At 38.9% G+C, this 12,932-nt stretch overlaps 1 protein-coding gene across 2 annotated transcripts in view; it reads left to right on the forward strand.

Moving 5' to 3' along the window:
* The first annotated feature begins 417 nt into the window (after positions 1 to 417).
* The window catches only part of ARID5B (AT-rich interaction domain 5B), a 149,203-nt gene continuing 136,688 nt past the window's right edge, over positions 418 to 12,932 (forward strand). The window contains exons 1-2 of one of the 2 annotated variants that reach the window (XM_005294311.5): positions 418 to 696; positions 1,080 to 1,334. In XM_005294311.5, the coding sequence (XP_005294368.1) occupies positions 676 to 696; positions 1,080 to 1,334 (276 nt within the window). In that variant the 5' untranslated portion in view covers positions 418 to 675. Of the gene's footprint in view, positions 697 to 1,079; positions 1,335 to 1,766; positions 1,852 to 12,932 lie in introns of those variants that run through there. The other variant, XM_005294312.5, reaches the window with a different exon arrangement.

The raw sequence follows: 12,932 nt of genomic DNA on the forward strand, positions 1-12,932 counted from the left end.
TTCTTCCCTTTCCCACAGAAAACAGGCATCAAGCAGCTAATGTAACAGATTAAGTTCCTTGAAAATATGGCAGTGAGGGAGCGTAATTTAACTATCAAACAAATCTACATGTCTAATAAAGGCAAATCTGCTAAAGAGAATTAGAAAGACGAGCTGCGCCCCAGAATCTCTGCAGGAAATGTTCTTTATATTAGACATATACAAGCAGGTCCTGTCAGATCCGCAGCTGAACCGGGCAGCTTTTCTGCCTATCAAAAATGAAACGATGATCCTATCCATCATCATTGGGGCTTTGCAGGAATAAATTCAAGTCCCCACACGGGCTCCAGCTTTGCAATATTTTTTTCAGGTTTTAGATCTCAATTTTGCCTTGATCCATCCGCCCTTGTCCTATGCTTTGACTCAGCCCCGTCCCATGTTGCCAATTTGATCAGGCAGCAATTGGGTGAAAAAACTCGTCGTTTCCACACCTCTGGGAAATTGGGGGCTAGGAGAAATATTGGACTGCTTTTCTGGTCATTTTGGGTGAGCTGGGGAGGCGAGGTTCAGGTTTTATATTGAGGGTTCGAGCTGGCTGCTGGAGGAGAGAGCTTTACCCTGCCAGGACCTGATGCAATCCATTCAAGCCAACAAGTTTGGAGAGAATGTTGAGTTCAATCAATTCAGAACGTCGAGATGGAGCCCAACTCAGTCCAGGTATTCGTCTCTCCTCCGCTTCTCTGCCCTGGCCCCCCCAGTCCCGGCCCCCCACCCCCCGGCACCCGCCCACAAACTTTCCAGTAAACTTTCCCCCTCTGCACCCCCAAATGGCATTCTCCCCCTTTTAAAATTCCTTCACTGATCATACATAGGCACAGATTATTATTATCACAGTGATGATGATTATTTTTCCCGTGGGGGGATTCTTTGCTGGGTACTGCCAGACTCCTTATTTTAGATGATGGTATTCCCACCTTAAGCCTCTCTCTCTCGCTGTGTGTGTGTGTGTGTGTGTCTGAGATCTATATACGATTGTCTCTCTTATTTATTATGATGATTATATTTATTTTATTGACTTGATTTTTTTTAATTCCCTGCAGTGGGTCGGCTCTCCGTGTGGTTTGCACGGTCCTTACATTTTCTACAAGGCTTTTCAGTTCCACCTTGAAGGCAGACCAAGAATTTTGTCCCTTGGCGACTTTTTCTTTGTAAGATGTAAGCCAGAGGATCCGATTTGCATAGCGGAGCTCCAGCTGTTGTGGGAAGAGAGGACTACCCGGCAACTTTTATCCAGCTCCAAACTTTATTTCCTCCCAGAAGATACTCCCCAGGGCAGAAATAGTGACCATGGCGAGGTGGTAAACATATCTCTCTCTGTCTCTCTGTGTGTGTGCACGTCTGTGTGTATCTGTGCAGATTTTTCCTCCCCCCCCCCCCGTAATGTTTATTAAAGGACAGGATTGAAATGTTCCCTTCTGCAGGCAACGTAAGGCTCTTTTAAAGGGGTAGTGCCACAAACAGGGACTTGAGCTGTTTGCCATTGTAAGAGTTTCGATGGCAGCTCGGAGGGGGGGGGGCGGAAGATGCTCTTAAAAAAGCCACAATCAAATAACTTGGGGGGGATTTAAGGATTTTTTAAATGATTTTTTCCACTTCTTGCTGCTGCTGCTGTGTGAACGTCACATGCTTTGGTGTTTTGTGTCTCCCTCCCCCGATTTCAGTGGCTGGTTGAGGAGTGGGGGATTTAGATATTGTTAACATTTTTTTAGTATTTGATATGTTTAAGAGGGCGGAAATTACGAAATGGAGGCTGAGTGAGATCAAAAGCTATTGAGCTGGCAAAGACGTGTTGAATAAAGTGATAAATGACAGGTACTGGAATAATACATTCAAATAACTTGCAGATATGCCTGGGCGTATTTCAAAGCAGTCATGTAACCAGCACAAACACGTTAAGCATTAACAACGATCTCTCTTTTCTGGTGCATTTCACTAGATGTTCTAGTTTAAAATCACTATGAAAAAAGTGGACATTTTCCAGAAAGACCGGCGGGTGGGTGGAAGGGAATGAGTTAAAGGTTAATGCTGAAGTCAAGCTGTTTCGTTTTACAGTCTCCCTGAGTTACTTCTAATAGGGAGAACCCATTGTCAATTTCATCCTGGAAAGTTTGATTAGAAGTACCCCATAAGTCCAAAGCGAAGGTCTGGAGCCCAGATTGCGTTTACAATGTATTCTTCTAGCTCTGTAATTTCATGTATGACCGCAATTTTGCTGGCTACTCTAGTCAGCTGACTGCACTGTGTTATTGAGGAACTATTTCAGTGTGGTGTACAAACGGCGCTATGTTTATGCGGAGAGATGGCCAGTTCAAAAGCGCTCAGAAATAGCCAGATGTGGCTGCAATAATATTTCAGCTGCCTAAAGCGCAAGCAGGGGGGGGGGGGGATGACGGGAAGCCTTCCTTATTTCTACTATAAACCCCTATACAATCTGAGCTGCCAATTCCTTCAACAGTCTATAGTCTGATGGAGTTAATTGTAGTTTTTCTCAAGCTCCCCCCTCCACCCCGAAGTATCGAGTTACCCATTTCTATTACATGCTACTTAATTACTGTAACCTTTCAAACATTCCCTTATAAATTGCTTCTTCTGAAATAAATATGTAGTTCTGCTGTCTTACTTTTTTTTTAATTGCCCATCTTTTCTGATGTCAATAATTAAGACATTTTGGAGCATGGAGAGGGTATTGAAAAACATTAACAGGTTGACCTCTCTTCTACTGAAAGTGCCTCTGCCCCCTCCCCCTGTCCAACTTTCCTGTGCAGCTGTCGCTCTTCCCCTCCCCCTCACTACTACTTATTATTTGCTTTTCAAATTTATTACTTCAACATGGGCTGTGATCTGGAAAAGGGGAGGATTAAATATCCAGAAAAGACTACAAGTGTGATAGACATTCTGCTAAACCAGACAGGAAATCATTCTGAATTTTATTAGATATTTTGTGGTAACTTCTTTTGAAAATGTATTTGAAACATTTCTTTTAATCCTCTTCTCAGTTTACCACTTACCTATTTTAATTTCTATGTTCGCAATTTAAATTGAGGACCCTCTTCTTAAGGATAAAAAAAATGACAGTGAAGGATGGATGTTCTAAAATTGCTGGTGGTGAATATTTAGAAGCCATACTCCTGTGTGTGTGAGTGTTTTAAATGAAAGAGTTTTGGATGAGAGGGGGGTGGGACATGGGACACAAATCATTTTAATATGCTTTAATGATCAGCTCATGTTACTGTGGTATGAACATCAGAGAAAATTAATCCTACCATTACATGTAAGAATGTTCCTCTATGCAGTAATTCTCAGCTGCATGTACATTCATAATATTATGCATGATTTGATTTTTTAAAAATGCAAACACTGATAGTAATTAGCTGTATGATTATACTTGTATATTTCATTAGGGCTTTAACTGATGTCATTCTGAATTATTCAACCATATGAAAACAATTTTCGATTGAGATAATGGCATGCCTTGGAATTATGCAAATGATTATTGCATTGTATAGAATAATTATGACAAATGTAAAGCAGGTAGAAAGTTTCCTAACGCAGTACTATTTTACACCCCAGTGATGTCATTTCCCCCCTGGCCTAACTTAGTCATTCATTAGCAAAGTAGCAGCAGCAGCAAGAAATAGCAACAGCTCACAGAGATACTTCTTTGGCAGAGCGCCTACAGAAACTAGTATTTAGAGCCAGGGCCTAGAGAGGGCAACATAACACTCCCATTAAGAAATGTACTTTGTTTTCACTTACTCCATTAACTTGTTTATATACATTGACATGATTTTTATCATTGATTTTAATAATTTTGAATGATAAATCTGTTCATAAACATGCAGCTAAAAGACAAAAGGCTGCATACTAATTGGCAATGTGTTACTTAAGGAAACATTTTACATACTGTGTTAGTATATAGCACAGTTATTTTAAGTCACTAAACCAGAGTAATAATTCTTTTATGTAAATGACAGCAACATCTATTCCTAAAGCACAGGCAGGGCTGTGTTTAGAATAGAGATGTTTTGTAACCCTTTATATGTCTTCTGTGTGTGGAAATGCTATTCTTGAAATACAGATAATTTATAACTATACAGAAGACATCCTTCTTGGTTTAAGAAAATGTATGGATTTAAACTCCCTATCTTGCATTAAGAAAACTGGTATAAAGTGAGGTTACACTTTTATGTGTATTGTAAATCTGCTGTATCAAAGGTTTTCTGTGATGTCAAAGGTCAACAGAGGCACTTGCTGTGAGTAAAATTGTTGATTAGCAGAGCAACTGGTCTGATCTTAAACTGTTGATCAAGCCAGTCAGAGGTATAATTATTGTCAGGAGCAGATGTCCTCACTAGGTTGAGGATTAGTAGCACCAGCCTTTTAGAAATGTGGTGTCCGCACTACTAATGAACAATTTCTTACCATTGTAATATTCAGTCAGTGGCTACTCATAGAGGAAATAGCGAAGTGGGTGTGTAATGATTCTGTTACTCAGAAATTACTGATGGCATGTTTTATCTGATTGCCAAATATTTGAGCTAATCAGAGATGGGTGTATACAAAAGGCTTTTTACATCCCGTTTATCCATCAGCCATATCTATATTTAACCATCTGTGCTGGTAAAACTGGATTTTGCTAATACACAGGCACTATTTTAAGCATGTTTGCAGTTCCCTTGATGCCAATAGAACTAGTCATATGCTTATAGTTAAGCATGCTGGATGGGGCAGTGGAGCTCCATCATACAGTCAAGCAAACAAAACTCAGCTGACTTCAAATTGAATTTTGAATGTGTAACAAATGCAGGATCAGTCTCTTCCTTAGGTGAAAGTGTAGGTATTAATGTCACAAAATTAACCTCTTTGGCTACACCCATGAAACCCCATTTAGAGACATGGAAATGAGAGCAGAACAGAGCTTGTAGGTCAGGCTTATGCTGATGTTCTCTCTGTGCACTCTTGATGTATGTCAGTGAGAGCAGTGGGAGGGCTGACATTGGGTGAAAGTACCACACCGCTATTTTCTCTCATCACCTGGGCAGGATGGGTGAGGTTTGCCTTCTGGCATAGTATAAGGTGGTGGTGTCCTCCAGCTCTGTCCATGGGAAAAGCTTTCAGGTCTGGAGGCATTCACTACACTACTTTTTGAGACCCCGTAAGGAGTCATGTTGCCAGAAGTTCTGGAAATGCCCCACAGCCAACCTCCTCTAGGCCCCATCCAGCAAAGCACTTAAGCGCACACTTAACTGAGCACAGGACTAGTCCTTTTGAAGTCAGTTGGACTAATCACATGACGATAGTTCAGCATGTGCTTAAGCGCTTTGCTGGATTGGGGCCTTAAGGACAGTTGAGTGTGTCAAGTGGGAGTTTGTATAAAACAGTACAGACTGGATCAATGTAATTTGATGTGGCATGGGGTAGCGGAGGGAAGGTTCCCAATGGATTTGCAGGGAACTGATGCCATGAAAGCATCCTTGACTCTGCCCCCTCCAAACCCTTCCTGCCACCAAATCTATAGCACTGGCCCAAGCTCAGTCTACACACACCCCAGCACCATGTAGCTCCAAATGCATGGTGCTCACATGGGTCTAGTGAAACTGGGGATGATGCCACATTGGCTTAACCATACCCCACAAACCCAACATAATTGTAGCTAAAGATTTCTGCAGATTTTCTGCTCATTTAACCCTCTCCAACAGAAGCTGCAGCAGGGACAATTTGGCCCTATAAAACTATTGACCTTTTTGGAGAAGCTATTCTAGAGTAGAATGCTTGTTAACAACTTGTATTTTCATGTTTTTAAAGCTGTCAGCATTAATAAGCCTATTCTTAAAAAATATGAAAAGCAGAGCTCATTAAATGTAAGCATGGTATTTGATAGGGAGTGTACATACTAAAATATTAATTTTCTTAGTCTGAAATATCACTCTTTTGAATACATTGTTATTAATTTTACTTCTACTTATATGGTACCATTTGTTATAAACTACTTTAAGTGAATTTATCTAAATCTAGTTTTACTAGAGATCAAACATTGACTCAGTCTACCTTACCAAATGATGATCTGATCTTCTACCTTTACTCATGCAGGTAACCCTTACTAACACAAGTAGTCTGCATAAGTAAGAGTTGCTCACATGAGTAAGGGAAGGAATGCCACCACCCCGTTATTACACATCAGACAGTATTTTGCATTTTCAGACTAATTTTTTTTTAAATTTTACTCTGTTTAAAAAAAGGTGTAATTTATAATTACAAGACTGACTTTTTTTGGGAAAGTTTTGGAAAGCAACAAGTTTCCAAATCTTAATAGGCAGCAGATTTAAAACAAACAAAAGGAAGTATTTTTTTCACACAACGCAAGTCAACCTGTGGAACTCCTTGCCAGAGGATGTTGTGAAGGCCAAGACTATAACAGGGTTCAAAAAAGAACTAGATAAATTCATGGAGGATAGGTGCATCAATGGCTATTAGCCAGGATGGGCAGGGATGGTGTCCCTAGCCTCTGTTTGCCAGAAGGTGGGAATGAGTGACAGGGAATGAATCATTTGATGATTACCTGTTCTGTTCATTCCCTCTGGGGGACCTGGCATTAGCCACTGTGGAAAGACTGGGCTAGATGGACCTTTGGTCTGACCCAGTATGGCCATTCTTATGTTCTTACATTCTTAAGTTTATAATTTTTTCATTGAGGGTCAGATTCTTTCACCTTTACAGATGCTGAGCAGTAACATGCTCCTCAAAGAGTCTCCTTGATTTCAATGGGATTACTTAGATGAGTAAGTGCCACTCAAGTGAGTAAAGGTGGCAGAATCTGGGCCTTAAGCAACTGATTGCAGTCTCATACGCATGGTCACGTATTGCCACCTTTCTTGGAAAACCTGCTATGTCACTTGCATATTAATGGATTTTTTCAAGATATGTAGGGATTGGTGTTCTCTTAGTTGAAATTAGAATTGAGTCCTTCCTTAGACTTCAGAGTGGGTATCTTGCACCAGGTTTATCCACATCAATAAAGTCAACAAATATGGAGAGTACAGTTATTAAAGGGTGCTTGGCAATTGATGCTATGAGCATGATTTTGAAATGTATTGTTGCTCAAATCAGTGCTGGAAATCAGGTACACTGTAATAGCAATGTTAGAGATATGACAGTCATCATAAAAGATCATGGTTTTGGTAATTGCATATCCACTCTTTATATTTTTGTCTCTCTCACTACCAGTAACATACATTGGCAAAGAAAGAAGAGGGAAATGACATTACTCAGTGAAGCCACATGTTGCTAGCCATTAGCCAGCAATCTGGTGTCTATGGTCACTAAAGCAGATTTTTTTTCCCCTTACCTTTCATTTCTCAGTGTATTCAGACTGTAAAATGCACCGACTGCGCTCCATAGTTGCTTTTCCCAGCCTGATCAGTGGCACTAAACATTAAACTCTTGTCTTTTGAGAATAATAGGCTTTACATGCTACACCCTCAAGCATGTTGAGATACTGTGCAGGCTGGAAAATAAAAATGTTCTAATTGTGTCTTTTAAATAAGCATAGGAGTGAATTAATTAGACTATATTTTGTCTTTAGTTGCTTAGTTACACAATAGTATTCCTAAGCACAAGTAAGATAAATTGGCTCTTTTTGTGCTGCTTGTCCCTTAATCATAATTACTGTATTGCTCAGGAGAGTAAAGCATACATAGGTTTTGCATTTTTAATAATATTCAAACAATATGCATATGATATAGAAAGTGTTCTGGTTCAAGTTCTTATGTGCTTTTATTCATGAAGAAGTTCTACTATTATGGGAGCGGTATTTGCATTAGTTGCCCAGAGATGTAGTTCTGGGAAATGCATAATTGAAATATTCTTGAAATGTTTATTCTGGCCCTTTCATTCATATTCAAAATAACAATGCTTCACGTCTTAAAACAATCATACATATTTGATTTAAGAGATTTTTCTTTGTGTTTATGTGTGTGGGTTCACACCCTGTTTTAACCCTGTAGAGACTAGACGTATGTGTGATTGATAGTGTCATATCAAGTTGAGCTTTTTATTTTGTAGTTAAAATGTAGTCAGAAGGTCAGAAGGACATTGGCATTTTACGGCATTTATCAAGTGACATTAATATTTGGCAGTCATCCATGTTTCTATGTGACGGTGCCAGGGTTATACATAATAGAGTTTGTTTTCATTTTCAAGATATTTTATTCTGTCTGAACAAACTAGCCTCTTTTGGGGTGTATTGTGATGGGACTGCCACTGGTGGGCTAAGAACTTTAGTTTCTTTCTCCACTGCACAGTGTTGGTTGTGAACGATGGGCAAATTGATACAGATATTGAACAATGGAAGATTCTGGCAAGAAATCCACTGTACATGCTCAGTAGATGTATGTGAAAATTGGCTCCATTGTTCCGTTGTATGAAAAGCAAGTAAATTATTTACAGATATTTGCTAATTAAAGCACATATTGTTTTACCAGCACAATAGAATACAATACAACAAAAGACAAAAGAATAGGCTTGCATAATTTAAACCTGCTAATGCAATGTACTCTTTGTTTAGAAAAATATAATTATGTAATCTACAAGGAAAGCTTTTCAAACTGTAACAGTACTAGGCAAAATTAGCAATGAAATGCTTGTCAACTTGCCTAAACTAAAACAACTATCTGAGATCTGTAGGCCATCTGATGAGAAAATATTTTGAGTGAAACCTATTTTCTCCTTGGTCATAACTTCTATCTGCACTGGCAGATATAAATTCAATTTGAACCTCTGTTCAGAAGAAAAAAAAAACAACAACAACCCAGGAGTTGCTATAGAAATCAGAAATCTAAGTGTTTGCACTCATCCCTCTAGAAGCCCCCCTTCCCTTCCCAGACCAAATTTACTATTATCCCACAAAGAGCCAGTAACACTCCATTCCTTATCATTTTATGTGATTCCTTTTACAAATGCTGAATCATGAAGAGGAGATTGTACAAAAGATGTATTAATGCCAAGGGAATAGAATCCCACATCGTTTTAATTATGTTACTCTACTCAGATCCCTCATGTTGTGTCTTTGCCTTGTTTATGGACCCCAGTAGGTTAAGAGCTACATGATAGGTCCTAATGCTCCCAGGTTTTGCATTTTTGAATTATAATTAAGTTGCAAACAAATATGTAAACTAAACACATGCCAGTGTGCAGATTAGAGAAATGGGAGCAACACCAGTCACCTGTATTAAATAAAATCTTTGTTGCCCTTTAAAATTGGCTAAGGATTATAGATTAAAGGTTTAGTCTACCTTTTAAAATTCTCCTGTGTCACTTAATTTCCTGTGCTATATGTATTTACAGTTAGACTTTATACAGTGCCCTCAAGTGCTTGAATGAAAAACGGTGGCCATATAAATGTAATTTTGAGGTGCATATGTAGGTCTTCACTCCCAGCACACTTGCCTCTTCTGAGCAACTGACAAGTTAGTTGCTTAGTCAAGAAAGCAGTCTGCCCAGATGCCCTTCAAAATGCATGAGAATGTGCTGGAATCACTGTGTGCCAGAGGCAGTGGGAGGGTTGTTTGGGTAGTATGTGCTGAATGAGGAATTTAAGGTGGAAAGTGAAATTGAAAGCATTATCTGCTTGTTAAACCACACTACTGGTCAGTCAGTTCATCTCTGGCTCTGCCACTGACGTACCTTGTGACCCTGGGCAAATCACATAACTTCTATGTGCCTCACTAAACACATCTGCAAAATGGGAGGAATGGTACCTACCTCATTTAGTTGCTGTCGGGCTTAATATGTATCTTGATGTTGTGGAAATGCAAAGTATTTTACTGATTAAATGACAGCCCAAGCCTTCATGTGCTCTAGAGGTTTAATGTGATATCTATTTGGTTACTGTAAGGCAGCTTTGCCCTCTTCTGTGGCCTTCCTAATGCCCAGTGTTCTCTGCTGCTGTTGTCCCTGCATATTAATGGTAGATGGGATGAGGACACACTTTGGAGCTTCATATTCTGAGATGAGGATTGTTAATTTTGGTCCCTCCAAAAAGCAAAACCCTTCAGGAATAGAGCCATAAACTCCACTAGCTGATTTATGGCCTTATTGTCTTAAATAGTATTTGCCTACAATGACCACAGTAAATAAGCTTGAAGGGGGAAAAAGATAGATGCTTCCTACATTGGAGAGGTTGTTTAAGAATGATTTTCTACTATAAAAATGTTCCTTGCCCCTTTAATACTGGTGAGGTCATTGGAGGAAGGATGGTTTTGTGGTTAAAGCTATTGGCTGGGACTCAGAAGACCTGGGTTCAGCTCTGTCACAGACTTCAGGTGTGACCTTGGGTAAATCATTTAATTTCTCTGTGCCTCAGTTCCCTCTCCGTAAAATGGGGATGATACTTCTCTAGCTCACAGGGATGTTGCAAGGATAAGTTATGATTAATATATATGAGGTGCTCAGACACTATGGTTATTACATATAAGTACATATGCAGGGACCTGTAGTAATCTGCTGAGCATTGGTAGCTGAAGTTAAAGCTGCATGCACAAATTTCTTCGATATTTCCATTTGTTTAGAAATTAACTTGATCATTTAAGATCATTTCTCCCCCTCCCCCACTTTTGGACATACACTGTGGTCCTAACATCTACCAGGTGGTCTAAGATGTGCACCCAATTCCAAGGGCAAGAACAACAATTTTGTATAATTTACATGAGAGTCGTGCAGTATCAATTTCCCATCTAAATTACACAAAAATCAAAACTACATGAGGTGTAAATAAAGAGGATAATAGAGCCCTTTATATCAAAATGAAATATATAGTTCTATTATCCTTAGTGAATGTAGTCCATAATAGTCTAATTGTGTTTTGTGCTCCTGTGGGTGAATGTGTTTTCAGCAACAATGCACTGGGTTGTAAAATATGCATCCCCAGCTATCTACTGTGGTAAAGGTTTCAATAAAAAGGCTGAAGATGTTTTTCTCATGCAAATTATACTGATCAGATAAATGGCACACAGTGTCTCCTATAATCATCAACAACAGTTTTTACAGTATGTCTCCTGTTTCTCTAGGCCATATATTTGATGTTACTAGATCAGTAATTCAGTAGACAGCCGAGCAGGTGTTCAAATCACTCTTGACCTCCAGAATTCTTTAAATGACCCCTGGAAGCACTGGAGTGAAAACATTCTCAGCATGTCAAAGTTTTGAGATATCTTAGTTGCCATAATTTTTTAAAAGCTGCCTTTGCTTCTTAAAAAAAAACAACTAGATATTGGCAGCGAACGAGAAGCTGTGATGCACTGTGTGCCTGCTTAGAATAAAGTTGTATAGTCACACCAAGCTGCCCTGTGGCGATCTGCCTTCCAAGAATTAATTTTTCTTTTTAAAAAATAATCTGCTTTAAACTGTTCTAACTACCTGCTCACTTTCCATGGATGTAAGCATTCCAACCTGCTGAGTCAGGCAATATAGGGTTTTGTGCTTTTGTGATGGTTGCTTAGACAATAATGACATATTTAGCATAATGGCTCTCAAAGAGGTACCATCCCTTTTTACTGAACTTCTCCTCTGAAAATGATCATCTGACACCTTCAGTTGGGTTAAAAACAGAATACAAGAAGGATAATTTGTATCAGTGTCTTTTCTCACCCTCTCCCCACACCTCAGCTTGATAGTGGCAAATATTTTACTTCACTCTGGAGTCTTGTAAGATGTATTGCAATTATAGGCTGACTAGATGCCACATTTTATTGGAATAGAAGAAAAAAGTGACTCCTTTTGTAGGCAGTTATTTCAAGATTTAGATAACTGTGTGGACAGGGGAAACATTCCCATTGGCTGGTCAATATTCTTAAGGGGGCAGCAGAGAGAAATCTAATTCCCAAGCAGAGTTGAAATTCACCTCTTTCTATCACAAACCTAATTTCATTGTAGCAGGAAAAATTTGTAAATGTTGCCTTCATTAAAGTCTTACCATGCAATGGAGATCTCATAAATATATCTCTTCAGAGCATAGTTAATCTCATATGAGTTGAATATTTTTATGCTGTAATCAACTTGGGTGGTTTTTATGTTTCTATGGAGATATAATTATGGATGACATAAATGGTATACAGCAGATTTCTTTAATCTTCTAAAGGTTTGGTAGTCGTAAGTCACTGCATAGTTGGTTTTTATTTATTTAATATCTCTATTCATTTGTCATCTTGTTTTAAGGGTTTCTTCATAACCAGGGAGTCTGTAGAAAGAGGTATACAACGATGTATGTCAAATAGTTCAGAAGGCTTCACTGTGTTAGTGATTCCAGAATTTGTTGGTTTTCTGAGGGAATCCATGCCCTCAGGAGATTAATAATTTGGTTGTGCCTGGTACCTTGAAAAGCCCTGGAGGTGCTGTAATGTCACAAGGGGCATTCTACTATCATTATTTGCATCATGCTGAAATCAACTCCTTTGAAGAAATAGTCCTGTTTATTTTCATTTTCTTGTGCAAAAGATATTCCTTCTAGTTTGGATTTTAACGTAACACCAGAGAACAGAAATATGTGTAGTTGGTTTGGGTATTGAAATACTGAAAGGTGCCATGTAAAACCAAAGGTCGAGATTTTAAAAAGTGACTAGTGATTAGGGGAGCCTCCATTTTTAGATGCCCAATTTGGGAAACCTTAAAGCAGCCTGGTGTTTGGTTGGTTGGTTGGTTTGGTTTTCTTGTTTTTAGAAAGTAATGAGCATTCATCCTTTGAAAATCAGACCCCTTTAAGCTGTCTCACACTGAGCACCCAGCATGTGAGGCTCCAAAATCGTTAATCAATTTGTGGAAATGTTAATCAAATCTATTTTGTTTTTAAGGATAAATGTTGATTCTTTAGTATTTAGAACTTGTTACTCTGATTATTATCT

The sequence above is a fragment of the Chrysemys picta genome, chromosome 7, assembly GCF_011386835.1.
Source record: "Chrysemys picta bellii isolate R12L10 chromosome 7, ASM1138683v2, whole genome shotgun sequence".
NCBI classification, from domain to species: domain Eukaryota; kingdom Metazoa; phylum Chordata; order Testudines; family Emydidae; genus Chrysemys; species Chrysemys picta.